This window comes from Drosophila miranda, chromosome XR (genome assembly GCF_003369915.1).
Source record: "Drosophila miranda strain MSH22 chromosome XR, D.miranda_PacBio2.1, whole genome shotgun sequence".
Classification (NCBI taxonomy): Eukaryota; Metazoa; Arthropoda; class Insecta; order Diptera; family Drosophilidae; genus Drosophila; species Drosophila miranda.
This window is the reverse complement of record NC_046674.1, coordinates 6,451,435-6,468,380: the sequence shown is the minus strand read 5'-3', so window position 1 is coordinate 6,468,380 and position 16,946 is coordinate 6,451,435. Positions and strand designations below refer to the sequence as shown.

At 50.0% G+C, this 16,946-nt stretch overlaps 3 protein-coding genes across 3 annotated transcripts; 2 read left to right on the top strand and 1 right to left on the bottom strand.

Moving 5' to 3' along the window:
* The first annotated feature begins 147 nt into the window (after positions 1 to 147).
* Positions 148 to 1,001, top strand: LOC117186463. The gene is made up of 2 exons (XM_033387329.1): positions 148 to 377; positions 471 to 1,001. Exons 1-2 carry the CDS (start codon positions 171 to 173, stop codon positions 981 to 983), a joined length of 720 nt encoding a protein of 239 aa, XP_033243220.1. The 5' UTR covers positions 148 to 170; the 3' UTR covers positions 984 to 1,001.
* On the top strand, positions 167 to 5,732 carry LOC108151158 (dynactin subunit 1). The gene is made up of 4 exons (XM_017279587.2): positions 167 to 1,676; positions 1,736 to 1,927; positions 1,982 to 3,857; positions 3,918 to 5,732. Exons 1-4 carry the CDS (start codon positions 1,335 to 1,337, stop codon positions 5,531 to 5,533), a joined length of 4,026 nt encoding a protein of 1,341 aa, XP_017135076.1. The 5' UTR covers positions 167 to 1,334; the 3' UTR covers positions 5,534 to 5,732.
* Positions 5,733 to 6,114: 382 nt separating this feature from the next.
* Positions 6,115 to 12,046, bottom strand: LOC108151159 (fibroin heavy chain). The gene is made up of 5 exons (XM_017279588.2): positions 11,388 to 12,046; positions 7,409 to 10,733; positions 6,943 to 7,343; positions 6,623 to 6,869; positions 6,115 to 6,561 (listed from the first exon to the last, which is right to left on the bottom strand). Exons 1-4 carry the CDS (start codon positions 11,391 to 11,393, stop codon positions 6,624 to 6,626), a joined length of 3,978 nt encoding a protein of 1,325 aa, XP_017135077.1. The 5' UTR covers positions 11,394 to 12,046; the 3' UTR covers positions 6,115 to 6,561; position 6,623.
* Between the last annotated feature and the right edge of the window lie 4,900 nt (positions 12,047 to 16,946).

Genomic DNA, 16,946 nt, shown 5'->3' with positions numbered 1-16,946 from the left:
GGACAAAGTAGTCTTTTCTACATATTAGATTTAGCTATAAGTACACAAAGAAATTATAGACCCAGTAACCTTACCTACAAACCTCCACAAGTCAACCTTTGTGGAACAGTTTCTAGCATTCTAGTACTTTATACTTAGAATCGAAAGCATCTCAACAATTATTCTACATAATGATGCCTATGGAAATAATCGGAATGTGTCCGTATTGCAAGCGAGGAGTGACTAAGGACCTGCAACCAGTCAATAATCCCAATGAGACGTTGGCCCAGAAGATGACTTCCGCCTTGGAGAAAACTGATCCAGTTGATCAGCACTATTTAAATATGACTCATGAACGCGAAGAAAAGAAGAAATCCGAACTGAAGTGCGATTGTAAGTTTCATGGCATCGATCACGTTGACCAGAGCGGTCTAATAAGGGCTCATGAACGCGAAGAACAGAAGAAATCCGAATTGAAGTGCGATTGTAAGTTTCATGGCATCGATCACGTTGACCAGAGCGGTCTAATTAGGGCTCATGAACGCGAAGAACAGAAGAAATCCGAATTGAAGTGGGAGTGTAAGTCTCATGGCACCGATCACGTTGACCAGAGGGTTCCAATTAGGGCTCATGAACGCGAAGAAGAGAATAAATACAACTTGTGGGAGTTCCCATTTAGGGCTCATGAACGCGAAGAAGAGAAGAAATTCAACTTTTGGGAGTATAAGTCTCCTGGCACCGATCACGTTGAACAGAGCGATCCACGCAAAAGACAGAAGATGTCCGAATTTGTGTGCGAGTGTGTGTATCGGTACCCTAGTGTTTCGAATTACATCATTTCGATTTACGCAAAGAATGAGACAGATCGTAAGCAAAATGAAGATGTCGAACTTTGCGTTTCTTGTCATAAAGCCCTAGTGGCCTCGGTGCTGGTGATACATCAGAAAATGGCACGGCAACCAGAGGCTACGTGTAGTATGTGCGGCGGGCGCCGTCCGGATTAGTCCGGACGGGCTTACAAAAATGAGTAGCGATTGAAACCTTTGCAAAATTATCCGTTACCAGTTACATTCACATCGACCCACGTGCTGACACACTACACGAGGACCACCAAAGCTACCACCCAGCGACTGCTCGAGTCTGCGCCGTGGAAAACTCTGCGACTGGGGTGGGGCCCACAAACACATGATGACTCTGACGCTGACTCGCCCTCGCCATCGCATCGGTTTTCGCAGTGCAGTTTGCAAGCTGCTAACTGGGATTAGGCACGCCATTGGACGCTCATCCAACTGCTGTCCGGCGTTTCGCTGTACGGGCGTTAAAAGTTAACAAAATGACGTAAGCCCCCGCGTACGATGAGCCCCAAGCAACCAAAACTTGGCCAGCGTGTTGAGGTAACGGGTAAAAATCTCCAGGGCCGTGTGGCCTATGTGGGACGAACGAATTTCGCCGCCGGTCTGTGGTACGGTGTGATTTTGGACGAGCCGCTGGGAAAGAACAATGGCACCCTTCAAGGCAGTACCTACTTCAAGTGCCCCCGCAATTGTGGTCTGTTTGTGCGTGGCCAGCAGCTGCTGCTGAACATTGGGGAGCAACCGAAAGAACCAGATAATCAGAAAACCGATGAAATGCAACGCAACGAAGGGGTGAGAGCCAAGCTGTTGCGCAGGAGTGGGGGCATGTCTCTGGAGGAGCAGGTGAGTAATCAAAGCAAAGAAAATACAATAAACGCATCTCAAGTACTATTTTTACGCAGGACAACCAGCGAGAGCAGCTTGCCACAACATCTGGCAAAGTTAAGGCGGTCTCCACCCCCCAAAAAAACTCTTCAGCCTCGCCCCACCACAGGCCAAAGGTGGTGCCAGGACAAACCCAAAAGGATCAGACCCTGGCCAAGACATCTGGCAAGTTCTTGGCAGCACAACAGCAACCATTGCAGCTTCCCAAGGTATTAGAATGTATGAGTGAATCCAACATATTCATAGAATTAATATATCTCTAGAATCCGATGGAGCCCGAGGAGAACAAAAAGCTAGCAACTTCAGAGCAAACACAGATGCTTCCCGAGAAGTCCACAGAGCTGGAGACAGCCGTTAGTCGGCAAGTACAAGCCGAGCAGGAAGTAAAGCCTGAAGAAGGGGAACTAAAACCTACCCAGGAAGTAAAGCCAGTGTCCAATCCTCTCCACACCAGCACGCTTGGTCAGTTACCGTTCCAGAAGGGCGACAGCACAGCCGTTCAATTGACGCCTCCGGCAATGACATGCAACCAGCGGCGTTCCACCTCGTACACCCAGTTGAGACCCACTAGGATTAGTCAGCCCAAGCCGACGACAGCTCAGGCGCAGAGCTCCACGGCGCAGCTGACCCTCGCCATGCCGGTGCCCCTGGCTCTGGCGCCAAAGCGCAGTAAGACCAGCATCTGTCCCACGAACTCTGTGAAGCGAGGGGCTCCATCTGCCTTTGTGGAGCCCGGGTTCCTGGAGATACTGAGACCACAGTTCATCCCAGGTCCGGCCCTTCGGACTCCCAGCACAATGGCCACGCCGCCGGCGCCACCTGCGGACAATCAGGAGTTGCGACAGCTGCGTGAGGAGCTGCAGATGTTGAGGGGACAAAAGAGCGAGGACAAGTTGAGGCTGCTGGAGCTGGAGCGGATTCGCATACAGAACGACCAGCTGTTGGAGTTCAAAGCTCAGATTATGACGCAGCATGTGCTGCTCCAAAGGGAGCTGCAGCGATCGCGACATGAACTGCGCGAGGCTCAGGACACGGTCTCTAAGTACAAGCGGGAACTGGACGAGGTGGCCGAGAGCATAGAACTGCTGACGCTGGACAAGGAGATGGCCGAGGAGCGCATGGAAACACTGCAAATGGAACTGGAGATAGCGCAAGAGCGCAACGACGAACTCAGTCTGGACGTGGAGATCCTTAAGGCGGAGCAGGAGGAGCAGCAGGGCCAGCGCATCGAGAAGACTGAGAAGCAAGCTGCAGTCGGTGGCACTCCCCAGTCCGCTGGAGAGTTCCTGCGTCTGGAGCAGTACAATCAGCGGCTGCGCGAGACTGTGGTCCGGCTGAGGGATACCCTGGCCCAGGAGAAGCAGCAGGCCCAGCGGTCCCACAAGGAACTGGAGACGAAGCACTCGGAAATAAATGAGCTGAAGAGCATCAAGGAACTGCTGAGTCGACGAGTGGACCACATGGAGGTACAGCTAATGGACCTGAAAGAGCAGGTGGACGCCTCTTTGGGAGCCGAGTCCATGGTCACACAATTGGCCAGCCTCAAATTAGAGCTGGAAGACCGCGTCAAGCTGCTGGAAGACGAAGTCAACGAGCTGGAGGCCCTCGAACAGATCCAGGAACAGCTCATCGAGAGCAACCAGGAACTGGAGACGGATCTGCGCGAGGAGATCGAAAAGATGGCCGGTCAGGTGAAGATCCTGGACCAACAAAAGCACGCAGCAATGGAGAGCCTCTACGATCGCGACGTGACCATCATGAAGTTCCGAGATCTGGTCCGCCAGCTCCAAGAACAGCTTCAACTGAGGGCCGACGGTACTCTATCCATCGAGGACTTTAGCAGCGCCAACGAGTCCCAACAGGAGGAGGCCTCGAACCAGAGCCAAAATGACTATCAGCACATCTTCAGCGTAAGCAAGGCCTACGGACGGGCCCTGGAGCAGCAGATCAAGGCCGTGGAGCTGCGCCTGCAGGGTCAGCACTTAGACTACGTCCTGGCCTTTGTCCCGGAACAGTTTCTGCTGCGCGGCGGTGAGCACGACGTGGTCCTGGTCATGCTCTTGCTGGAGCGAATGAACGAGAAGCTGACCATCGTCTGCCAGGCCATCAACGAAAAGTTTCCAACGGCCTGTGAGTTTGGTGAGTGTTCATTAGAGCGTTTTTTCCCAGAAAGTGAGTATATTGGCTATTATCCTATAGGTCGGGATGCCATATTTGAGGGTTACTCAGTTCAGCGTTTCATCTTCCGCTCGCAGTGCGTCTACCTGCTGAAGAGCCTTCAGGTGGTGCTCCAGCAGTTTCGCCACGGCCTCAACCACTGCGACTACGAGCTGTGCACCCATGCGGCCATCTACCGCAGTGACCTGGAGACCCAGGAGCAGCAGCTGGACGAGTTCGTGCGTCTGCTGAAGACGGGCCACCTGGACGAGCACACCAACTGCGAACCGATTCAGAGAGTGCTGCACTATGTGAACGCATTGCACCAGAACCTTATGCCGCCTCAGGCTCTGGTGGAGCTGCTGGACGAACAGCAGCTGTATGCGGCACTGATTGAGGTGTACGAGGCCGGACTGGATGCGGTGAATGCCAACGCGGGACTGATGCACACGATCATCAAGTTGGGGCACGAGCAGACCGCGTCGTTCCACTGTATGCAGCTGCTAATGGAGCAGAGCTGCAGCCAAAAGCAGAAGCTGAAGAAGCTGCAGCGGAAGCTGAGTGGAAGCAAGACGGCCGCCTGGACGGGAATGCAGTGTGCCCGGTATCAGCGCATCTTGGAGGCGAATGAGGCACTCGGCGCACTGATCACTATCCTGGGCGCGACAGCCCGCGAGGCCAGCAAGGAGTCGAATGGGGGAATAGCCCACGAAAAGCTCTGGCGGATGCTGGTCCTCAACTACAATAAGTTTGCCCCCACCCAAGAGGCAGACGAACTGAAGGAAGTGGATGCCTACAGCCAGCGTTGCATGCAACTGCTGGAGGAGCAGCTGGACGAGCTCTTCGCCCTGCTAGAGTCTACCGATGTCAACACGGAGTATGTGCGCCACCCGGCCACCAATACTCTTCAGGAGCGGGCCGCCCAGGTGAAGCGTCACTACGAGGATGTCAAGAGCTTCGAGCTGACGGTTGGGGAGCGCGACAAAGAGATCAAGGCTCTCAAGTACACGGCCAAGATGAAGCAGCAGGACTACTCGGAGCTTCAGATACGCAAGGAGATGGCCGAAAAGCAGCTCAGCAAGCAGTGCCTCATGCTCACTGGCATAGCCGAGACCGCCGAACAGCTGGAGCAGTGCATGCTCTCCAAAGAGGCGGCCCTCAACCAGACCATCAGTATGCTGGCCGAAAAGATAGCGACCCTGGAGCAGGCCCAGCAGCACTGGCGGGAACAGCAGCAGGCGGACAGCGCCTGCGTGACTAGCTCCACTCTGAGCAGCAACCGGGAACTGAACATGCTTCATCACGCCCTGCGGCAGGAGCGCCAGCTTCGGGTGCAGCTTCAGGGCAGCGAGATGCGCAAGACTTTCGCCTCCCTGGAGCCCTTGCATGTGCCTCAGTCGATCAGCAGCAGCAACAGCAGCCAGCTGATGATCCTCGAGAAGGATCTGCGCTCGTTGAAGAACCAGTGGCTGTTAGCGCATCTGGAACTGGGGCCCACCGGCAACCAGAAGCGTAGTGAGATCGAGCTGCAGGGCAGCCGCATCCTGCGACATATCTTCCAGACATATTGCACACAGCATCCCTATCGGGCCAAGGATACGGACTTTGGACTGTTTATTAGCGAAGATATGCGTCGAGCATTTGGGCCAAGTTTCTAAACATGCACACACACAAATACAAACTAGTATTCCAATTCAATTTCGATCATAACAAAGGTACATGTGATTCGCTGCTTATATACATACAGTACATACAGATATCTACACACAGAGATACAGATATATGTATGGCAAAATGTACAATTATATAGTTCATTTCGTGTTTATTCGGTATTAAAGAAATTATACAGTACTCGTACTTAGAAGAATTGAAATCCCAACGAGAGTTACCTTTTAAATCTTTTAAGTTTCCCATTCCCGAGAAGAAGCTCTCTATGCGGCCTCTCAACTTTAATGAGAACGACATTCGGACTTGCTATATTTTGGAGGGCATTGTCCCCTAAGATATCACCTCGAGGTAGACCGTGAAATGGAGAAGCAAATATCGGAACACATCATTTGTGAATGCCATGCATTCTACAGAAGGAGAAGGATTTAGGGAGCAACAGTGCCCCCTTACAGGCTTTCATTAAAAGCCTAAACAAAAGATCCGGTGCAAAAGATCAATTTATGGTCGAAGTGCAGCCAGCCCTTGCAATTACAATAATAATAATAATAATAATAATCTTACACTTGTGGTATTGAGGCTTTATATCTCATTGTCGAGCACTCTCGACTGTGGCGTTCTTAAATCTTGTTTATTTGAAGTCAACATTTTACAATATATATCAATATACAATCAATCCATTTAGGTATGTACAAATAGTTAGGCATAAGAAACGCGCATTTAGGGTTGAGAGAGCAGCGCAAGCAGTTCAGTAAAATACGAAACGCCTATCACATGAGCACAGGGATCAGGATCAGGATCGGGGATCAGTAGTTAGGTATCTTTAGACGGGAGCGAGTGGATAGGTATACACATATAGAGAGAATGGCAAGAATGGCGGGCCGTGTGACATCGTGGTTGTGGTGTATCGTTATCGTTGTGGAGTTTTACATAAATACGTTTAATGTTTAATGAGAAGAAGATTGGATTTGAGGCTATTTACAGTTGCTGAACGAACAAAACAATTTTGTAACTGTTAGAGCTATGGACGATAGAGATATTGGGGTTATACCAGCGATATTCGGAAATGGGGGAGAGCTCACCTCACGACTTGGCTGCCGTCTGACGCTTGGCCACAATTTTGCCCTGATCGCGACTGTTGATGACCTCGGCGTGGAAGCCCGTTTCCCAGTCGGCATAGTACTTGACTGTGCGCACATTGCCATCGGGCTCCACCAAGGAGTACTCTCCCTTGACCACATCTCCATCCCGTTCCTCGCGCTGATGCTTGTTGTCGCCCGTATGCGGATCATTTACGGCATACTCAAAGGCATAGCGAGGATGGGCATCCTGGAATGGGGGAAAATAGGAGATTGTCTTCGGTGAGGCACCTTCACCATGGGAGGGAGTTCACGTCACTTACAAAGTGTTCTAGATGCTTCTCTGGCACCACCTTGAGCAGGGCTGGCTGGGCCACGGGCGCCGACTTCAGGTAGGCGGTAGCCGGCAGTGGAGCATGAGCCCTTAACGCCGGCACACTCGGAGCATAACGATAGAAACCGGCGCCCAAAGGTCCAATTCCTCCTACACCATGGTCATAGCCACTCAGCGAGGCGTCCAAATGTGAGGATGTGATTGGAGCGTATGACAGTCCTCCATGAGCCAAGCCACCTAGACCTAGACCTAGGCCGCCATGGGACAGACTACCATGAGTGCCATGCGTGAGAAGTCCCTGATAGTTTAGGGCCGGAGAGACGCCTCCGTGACCCAAGGAGATGGCTCCATAGTAGCTGCCATCGTGACCCGAGCCAAGGCCCAATTTACCTGGAAAGGAGTATTAATTATGTTTATGTTTATGAGGCGTCTTTGCATCCGATCGATCCACTTACCTGCACTTATGCCGTAGGCTGTGCTGCTGGCCAGCTTTCCTCCCAGAGCGTAGGCCGGACCAGAGGTTAGCTTGGTCAACGGAGCACCCAGAAGAGCAGCTCCTGCAGGCTTGGACACATATTGAGTGGACACAGCGCCATGTCCGCTAGCAGAGTAGCCAAGACCCAATCCCAGGCCATGGGAAGAGGAAGAGCCAACCTTGACCAGTGCCGGACCCGCAGAGATGTGGCTAACATCCGGCGCGCCATACGTGGCTATCTTTGCTATGGCAGGAGCAGCCGAGATGCTGCCAATGACGGGCTTGGACACGTACTGATGGGAGACAGAACCTCCATAACCGCTTCCTCCATGACCTCCATAGCCAGTGGCCACTTTCGTTAGGACGGGAGCAGCGGAATAAGTCGATATGGCGGGGGCTGCGTAAGATGCCACCTTTGCTATGGCAGGACCTGCTGAGATGGTTGCCAGTGCGGGCTTGGACACATACTGATGAGAGACGGCTCCTCCTGAGCCGCTTCCTCCATAGCTTCCATAGCCTCCATAGCCAGACGACACTTTGGTTACGACCGGACCGGAAGAATAGCTGGAAACTGCTGGCAGGGAGATGGCCGGAGCAGCTGGCAAATAAGTCTTGGACAATGCTGGAGCATAGCTGGCAATCTTGGTGACAGCTGGGCCATATGAGAGGCCACCGTGCCCGCTGCTGCCGTAGCTGGTGGCAATCTTGGTGAGGCTGGGAGCCGAGGAGTACGTGGAAATGGTAGGAGCAGCGTAGGATGCTACCTTGGCTATGGCAGGCCCAGAGGAATAGGTTGCCACTGCTGGCTTGGACACATACTGATGGGATACGGCCCCAGCTGAACCGCTTCCTCCGTAGCTCCCATAGCCTCCTCCACCATAGCCAGTGGCCACTTTAGTTACAACGGGAGCAGCAGCATAGGTGGCAACGGCTGGAGCTGCATAGGTAGCCACCTTGGAGATGGCAGGAGCTGAGGAGTAGGTGGCCACTGCTGGTTTTGACACGTACTGATGGGAAACAGCACCGGATGCAGATCCTCCATAGCTGCCCACGATCTTTGTGACGGCCGGAGCCGGGGAGTAGGTGGCGATGGCTGGAGCAGCATAGGTAGCCACTTTGGAGATGGCAGGACCAGCGACAATCGCTGGCTTTGACACGTACTGATGGGAGACAGCACCGGATGCAGATCCTCCATAGCTGCCTACGATCTTTGTGACGGCCGGAGCCGAGGAATAGGTGGCAATGGCTGGAGCCGCTGCCGGATAGGCAGCGACAATGGGTTTCGAAATGTACTGATGGGAAACATCCGCTGCCTGGCTGTAGGTTGCTACTTTGGCATGGGCGGGGCCTGAGGAATAGGTTGCAATAGAAGGAGCAGCATATGTCGCCACCTTTGCGATGGCAGGAGCTGCGGAGTATGTGGCTATGGCAGGAGCAGCGTAGGATGCTACTTTGGCTATGGCAGGACCAGAGGAGTATGTGGCAACTGCCGGCTTGGAGACATACTGGTGGGAAATGGCTCCCGAGCCGCTTCCTCCATAGCTTCCGCCGTGGCTGCCATACCCAGTGGTCACTTTGGTTACGACCGGACCTGAGGAGTAGGCGGAAACAGCAGGAGCAGCGTAGGCCACCTTGGAAATGGCTGGAGCTGAGGAGTAGGATAAGGCTGGAGCTGCATAGGTGGCTACCTTGGCAATGGCAGGACCAGAGGAGTATGTGGCCACAGCCGGCTTGGAGACATACTGATGTGAAACGGCTCCTCCTGAACCGCTTCCTCCGTAGCTGGTCGATAGCTTGGTTATGGCGGGGGCAGACGCATAGGTGGCAACCGCTGGAGCAGCATAAGTCGCCACCTTCGCAATAGCGGGAGCGGCCGAATAAGTAGCCACCGCTGGCTTGGACACATACTGATGGGAGACGGCTCCGCCGTGGCCAGTGCTGCCATAGTTAGTGGCAATCTTGGAGAGACTGGGAGCCGCAGAGTATGTAGAAATGGACGGGGAGGCGTAGGCAACGGCAGGAGCTGCAGCATATTGATGGGAAATGGCGCCGGAACCACTTCCTCCGTAGCTGGTCGAGAGCTTGGTGATAGCGGGACCTGAGGAGTATGTGGATAATGCTGGAGCAGCATAGGTCGCCACCTTGGCTATGGCAGGAGCTGTGGAGTAGGTGGCCACTGCTGGCTTTGACACGTACTGATGGGAAACAGCACCGGATGCAGATCCTCCATAGCTTCCGACGATCTTTGTGACGGCCGGAGCCGAGGAATAGGTGGCAATGGCTGGAGCCGCTGCCGGATAGGCGGCAATGATGGGCTTGGATATGAACTGATGGGAAACATCCGCCGCCTGGCTGTACTTTGTGAGGGCTGGAGCATAGCTGGCGGAGTAGCCCGTGCCATGGGAGGATAGCAGGGACGAGGTGGTGGCCAGCTTAACAGCCGGGGCGACGTAGGCAGAGACCTTGGCTATTGCTGGTGCCGCGTAGGAGACGGAGGGCGAGTAAGTTGCAATCTTGGAAAGGCCGGGCGAGAGCTGGCCGTAGCTGTAGCCGGGCGAGCTGTAGGTCTCAACTTTGGAGTAGCCCGGACTGGCCTTGGAATAGGTGTATCCGGGTGAGCTGTAGGTCTCCACCTTGGTGGTCACCGGCGGTGCATAGTAGGGCACGCTAGCCGGGGCCGGAGCTGGGGCCGGAAACGAGTAAGTGGCCACCTTCGAGATGCCGGGCGTCGCCGAGCTGTAGCTGTATCCGGGCGAGGTGTACGTGGCCACCTTGCTCAGGCTGGGAGATGGGGGCAGGTAACCATTGTCCAGCCTTGGGGCCGACAGCAGTGTCTTGGTGAGAGCTGGAGAAAGCAGGTTCTTGATCTCGATGCCTGACGGCACCACAGTCGCATACTTGGCAGCCGGTGACTTCTCTGCATAGGTGATACCTGCTCCTCCGTACTCCGCCGATGGCGAGAACAGTGATTTCTGCACCGGAGCTATGTACTTGTCAATCTGGGTGAGGCCACCATGCGACAGGCCCTCAAGTCCCGCGCTGGATTCGTAGGAGGACCCTGAGCTCCCGATCGCCGTGTGCAGAAGCTTTCCGTTCTCGGAATACGAGGAAATCGCCGGCGACTGGCTGTACTTGGTCACGCCCGGAGATATGGAGAACTTCACCTCGGCTGGGGGTGGATATACATAGCCGGTGGTGGCCGCATGCACACAGGGCGGCAGCGGTGGTGCCAGTGTGGGCGAGGGTAGGGCTGAGGGATCGGCCAGCACGGAGCCGAGTAAGCCCAGCAGGGCTATCAGATGGAACTGAAACGCGAGGGAAAGAAAGTGGGTAGAAGAAAGTTAGAATAGTCTATGGATTCGGCTGGGTTTAGGTGATCTTCATACAAAATACTTTTCAAAATCCTTCAAGGGCTTTCAAGAAACACTATATCTTTAAAATTAAAGCTTACTCTTTAATGGAATATTCAAAAGTTACAAAATAGTACAACAATAGTCGTAAAATAGTAAATAAAATCCTACAACAAAAATAAACATATTTTTAAGGATCTGAGTTGAACGCAAAGACTTTTTAGCGTCTTGAAGATGTACCCCCTGCATATCCTTAATTTGGAAATTCACAGTTAACTATTTAATGTCGATTTATTTATGAGGAATATTAAAAAAAAAAAATCAGTTAAAGTTTCAGATCCCAAACTTTTAAAAAAACTTCAAACATAAATTCTTTGTATTTTTTAAAAATGGCAGTAAATTGTAATGTATGAATATTTTTTGCTATTGAATCTGGCGAAAATACAACACAATTTGCATTCAAAGTTTCAAAAAAATATAATCACATATCCTTTTTTGACTTCACTTTGATTTGAGTTCCCCGTTTTTCATTCCAGCACAAATCTGCATCAATTATCCTTTTGATATATGTATGTTCATATTTTTGGTACGATTTCCTCAAGGACCCACCTTCATATTTCCACTAAAAAAATTCGTTGGCTCTGGATTAATGAAGAAACTTTATGGATCCTTTCTGTCAATGACACAACATTTGCACTTTTCCAAAAAAAGAATTCACAAGCTTGCTCCAAGGATCAATCTATCCTTTGTCAGGTCGAGAGGTACTGCCTTGCGGAGCAGACACACACACGGGGACGAACGACTCAATTGAATCGAACAGACGCCACGGACTCGATATAGACCCGCAACACGAAACGGACTGATACGCAACGGAACGGAACGGAACGGAACGCTCGGTACGCTTCGGGGATGTAGAGCAAGGCAGCGCGGCCGACTGGACTGGACTGTTGGCCAGCCCGGCCCTATAATCGCTTATATACGTTCGGTCAGTTGGCCAACACTCGCACAGAAAAGCTCGCACGCATGCGCCGCAGCCACGCACCAGTTTGGCGACAAAGCGAAAAAAAAACACACTATATTTATAGCAGAAAACAAAAAAAAAATGGATCTAGCTGCAAGGAATGAGTCGAATCGGATCGTATCGGATTGGATCGGGCCAGGCCAGACCAAGTCGGGTGCGCTGCGACTTTGGCGCGTGCAGATGAAGAATTGATGACTGCAGCTCCGACTCCAGCTCTCGTTTGGTGGCAGCTTTGTCTCGGGGTTCTCTCGCGAACTGAAAACTGAAAATTGCAACCTGCAACCTGCCTGGCCAATTGTTGGGCTCGGCCCCACCTTCGCTCGGTCGCACAGCACAGCACAGCACAGCACAGCACAGCCTCACACAAAGTTGGTAACGTTTTATTAGATCATACTCTCGTCAAACGCCTCGGCTCAAACAAATAAAAAAAAAAAACACACACACACAGCCGCTCAGAAATCGCGCGTAGTGCATTGTTGGCCAAGCCGCCTTTTTATTTTGCTGCCTCAATTTTTTGATTTTTTAGATTTTTTGCTTCATTTTTGTTTGCATACTCGTATGCTTTTAAAGCGACTTAATTTGATTTAGATTTTAATCGCGGCCATTGCGTGTAGCTCTGGAAAAAAATAAATGCATACGCAATTTGCTAGACCCCCCCAGCCCAGCCCAGCCAAATGAAAATCGCCAGCCACAAAAATGCACAGCACACAACACACAAAAATAGAGAGCAGCGAATATCTGAGAAATAAAACAAGAATTGTGGTATTAATGTCGCTATCAATAAATTTTCTTGGCTTGTGGAGTGGTGGAGTGCAATCATGCGTGTGTCTGTTTGTCTGTCTGTCTGTCTGTCTGTCCGTCTGAGAGTGTGCCTTGGGCCTTGGTTGTGCATTAGTTGTCGGCTCTAAGGCGCATTGCCACATAATACATGATACAATATATAACTAATAGAATAGCTGGGAGATATGGCCAAAGTGTTGACTTGTCGGCAATTAGGGTCACTATGCCCCCAGTGTCACCTTTTGCGAGGGTGTGTGTGACTTAATGGTTGGTATCTGTTCACTGGACATTTCGATCTTGAAGAGTATTAATGGGCAAAGAATTGTTGCAGTGTCTCATGGGAAGCAAATGTATATACTATATGCTTTTCATAGAGCACATAGACTAGGATCTAGGATTGCCTAAGGCCATTGAAGCAATTGAAATCCAAAGATTGCAGATTTCTTCTTCCTCCTGCCATCTTATATAACTGCGCCACTTCTATCGCAGACTTTGCCTTTTGGCCAAGACATGCCTCGCCCACCAGCGATTAGACAGCATAAATTTCCCATGAGGTGCGGGAAATGCTTTTCCACTCATAAACACTGGCCGTAAGCTACATAGAGTCATAATTTCAAGCTCCAGTTTCAGTTTTAGCACTCGATAATCCTGCAGCAGCGGCTACTGCCATGTGAATACCCCGCTGGCAGCACGCATACGCCATGTTGTGCACACACACCCAGGCCCAGGCCCAGCCCAGCCCCAACGGCCTTTCTCAAAATATTGTACGACTATTTACGAGAATACACGCAATATTCGTAGCGTTATTTGCACTCGAACTAAGCTAAACTAAACTGGTTTTAGTTTATTTATTTGTCCAGTCATGTAGAATTCTTAGTCCAGATTTGAGGCTCCAGATTCGAGAGCGAGAAACATAAAATCAGCAATTTTATAAATATGTTTGGCAAATTTTGAAATGTTTACGCAGAGGCTATGCACAACACGATCTGGTGTTGGCTTTTCGGGTCCATTTGCGATATTGAATGAACGACAAACCATCTAGATATAGGATTCGCTGATGGTGATATACTCGTACAAAGTTATATGTAAATGATCCGGCACGGCTCCGAGTCCGAGTCCGAGTCCGGCTCGGGCGAAAATCAAGATTTTTCAATTAAAAAACCGAAAGGAAAGTGAGGGAGCAGAGGAGGTGTGCCGGGGCGATGCTTGGGCGATGGATTTCGTCATGATGTTAAGTAGGCATGGTCGTGAGCCAGCGCCATGGCCAGATGTAGCTGTAGCTGTAGCTGTAGATCTGAGCCTCTATAAGATCTCCGGCTCTGGTTCCACCAAAAACTCTTACGCAACCCCAGTGCAGTGCAGTGGAAGTTGCAGTTGCAGTGGCCGATCTGTGCGGTGCGTGTGTGTGACAAATGCGTGGCCTAAACTAAAGTAAACTCGTCCAGCAATGCCTCTGAAGTAGGTTAAAATCGGCGCAGCTGACTGGTCACTCGATTTTCGGCTGTGTGCCTTTGCATTTGCAAATGTTGAAAAATTAAAATTCAATCAAATTGCGAAAACTGTTGCGAGCAAGAGGCTAAAAAGAAACAGCATACAAGAAAGAAAAAAGGAAAAGAAAAGCTGGGGCCGACAGCCCGAAACATGTTTCATGTTCAATTAACAGCTGCGGCAGTTCACTGGAAAAAGTATGGAAAATCTTTGGGGGCTCATGAAGGAGGAGAACTCAATGTCTCCTTTCACTCTCACTCACATTTTCCGATGCTCCGATACCAATCGCCGCATGCAACCACTGTCCGGCGGACTTAATTGCTTCGCAAGGTTTATCTAGTGGCACTAGCTCTCGATCTGGATCGGCATTCTTTTCCAATTGCACTTTGGAGGCGATTGCGTGTCTTGGTTTTGGTTTTGGTTTTGGTTTTCGCTTCGTTTTTCTTCTATTTTTCTACGATTTTTCATTTAATTTTCTGTTGCGTCTGGGCTTCTAATTGAAATGTCAACGCGTGTGCTGCTCAATCAATTTTCCAGCCAACCGTTTATGGCCGGATTTATTTTGGATAAAGCTTCGCCTAGATTTCACATCTGACTATATGGCCAGGAGTCGCTTGGGTTTCGCTCGGGTATGTGTTTTTTTTCTGGTGGTTTTTAATTGATTTACCCGGCATGCGGTGTCAGCCGCAAGTCAGGGACAATGTGGCAGCGATGGCAGCTTGAGAGGTGCCACCATACACATGTGGCAGACCTCAGACTCTGCAGACAGCTAATTAAATGCGGTCACAGCGATTGAGGGACGATGACAGCTAAGGTGGATACTACCGATGGGAATTGGCCAAAGTGACAGGCTTAATAATTAAAAGGAACTTTGGTGTATGATCGGCTTTACAATTACCAGGATTTTTTAAATATTATTTATTTTTTTACATAAATAATCTGTTAGTACCGAATAAGTACCGTTTTGTTTTTGGATCACTTTGAGTATTTGTATTCAAAATCCTTTACATCAAAAAATTTAGAAAAACTATTCAAATTTGTTTTTCTTTCATTCTCTAAAAAGTACAAGAAGGATGCCTTCTTCTGTCTCGGATCGCCATGGTGATTTGCGTAATCATTGCCTTGCGGATGTCATTGTTAAGGCATCTGGCGGCATAGTGATTGGTGGCTTTGTCGCCCTGTTGTTCTTACGTCGTCGTCGCTGGCCGGTCTGGATGGGAGCAGGATTCGGCGTTGGTCTAGCCTATCGAAACTGTGAGAGCGCCATGAAGGACTTGAAGTGAGGCAAACTCTACCAATTCCTTTCGTTCTTGCGACGTTGGTTGTGAGGGGACTTCGAAACGGTGTAAATTTTTGTTTTTTTTTTGTATTTCTGAATTTTAAAATTATCTTTAACTAAAAATACTTTTGTATACCTTTTAATGGGAAGCCTCAAGGGAAAAGAGAAGAGAGATCTTCTCCATATCTTCAGATGGTGTTTAAATGGAATTTCCTTAGAACTCTTTAAGCCAACCTCGCAACACACTTTCAGTTAGATTCGAGTGTCATAAACATTTGTCATAATTAACACAGATTAGGCATTCGGTTCGTTCGGCATTCTCAATGGGTGCTCTGCTGCACTTGCTCCCACCTGCGGATCGACAGATAGTCGTAGCCGTAGTGGTAGTCGCGGCTAATCCAATTTAGCTAATCTCTGGCATAACTAGTTCGACCAGAGATCGAGTATTCTAATTACTGGGTACCTCGTACTTTTTTGTCAACGCAAGATTTTGTCTATTTTGCGTATGGCATTGACTTGGATTTTTGTAATTTTTGCTTGCAATTTCGTTGCATAAATTGAAGTCTTGGCCTGGCTCTGACATGGACTCTGACTGTCGAGTGCGTTTCAGGGAGCAAAGTGTCAAATGAAGAGGGAAAAAAAAAATTGATTGCTTATATGCAAATTGCTCCCACGTTGCCGTTCGTTGCATTCTAGGCGAACCAGTTTCTCAGACTCCGACTGTGGATCCAATAAAAACCAAGTTGATTCCAAATTGATGCTCATAGACGGCGATCAGAATTACTTTTGCGCATTTTATGGTCGCGTGAGAAATGTCTGAGAATCGCCTAGAGTGCAGAAAATTCTCAGATTGATTCTCATTCTCCTTCTCTCGCACTCGCATTCACTGAGTGCATCCAATGTGCAGAGGCGTTGGAAACGCTAACGCTCCCAATTAAATAATTTACAATCTTCTAGATTAGGCGCCGCCTCCGATAGCCGACATTGAACGTAGTTATGACTCACAGCTGCACTCATATCTGGTTGACTCTTGAGACTTGGATCCGGTTTGCGGCTTACCGCAGTAGTTGTATCCGATCCAAACCGATCCGATCTGAGTGGCAGGCAGTGGAAAAGCTGCCCCGCTGACACGCACACCTTTTAAGGATCCCCGCGCAGAGAACGTTGGCCAAGAGCAATTAGCTGGCTAAACAAATGTGAGACAATTCTCCGAAATGACTCCATGGCACACAGGCATTGCATTGGCATAATGCGCTGTCAAATTGTATGCGTTTTAGAGCTACAATACTGCACTCTTACAAGAGGTACCATGCATACCTGGGGAAAGCCACTGCTACTGTCAGTACATACTCGTATATCGATTCTTATGGACAATTTATTAGATTGCTTGATGTGCTTTTATTGCGTATACCATTTATTCTACTGCTTCCCAGCAAAGATAGAGTATTACCAACATCGTCTGGCTTCATTCGTGGACACTTTTGGGGCGTTTTTGAAGTTGCGTTGTCGACTTGCAATAATTAATGCGAATTGGTGTTAATTTATGGTTGTCGCTTTCGTTGTTGGATGGCGTTGCCGCCGCATGGCATAATCAGAAAAC

Bases quoted from the DNA above. Each gene is read 5' to 3' on its own strand.
- LOC108151158 (XM_017279587.2), top strand. From the start codon at position 1,335: ATGAGCCCCAAGCAACCAAAACTTGGCCAGCGTGTTGAGGTAACGGGT. The intron at 1,677-1,735 runs GTGAGTAATCAA...ATTTTTACGCAG, and splicing joins GCATGTCTCTGGAGGAGCAG to GACAACCAGCGAGAGCAGCT. The intron at 3,858-3,917 runs GTGAGTGTTCAT...ATTATCCTATAG, and splicing joins TCCAACGGCCTGTGAGTTTG to GTCGGGATGCCATATTTGAG.
- LOC117186463 (XM_033387329.1), top strand. From the start codon at position 171: ATGATGCCTATGGAAATAATCGGAATGTGTCCGTATTGCAAGCGAGGA. The intron at 378-470 runs TTTCATGGCATC...TGCGATTGTAAG, and splicing joins AACTGAAGTGCGATTGTAAG to TTTCATGGCATCGATCACGT.
- LOC108151159 (XM_017279588.2), bottom strand. The intron at 7,344-7,408 runs GTAAGTGGATCG...ACTCCTTTCCAG, and splicing joins AGCCTACGGCATAAGTGCAG to GTAAATTGGGCCTTGGCTCG. The intron at 6,870-6,942 runs GTAAGTGACGTG...CCCCCATTCCAG, and splicing joins AGAAGCATCTAGAACACTTT to GATGCCCATCCTCGCTATGC.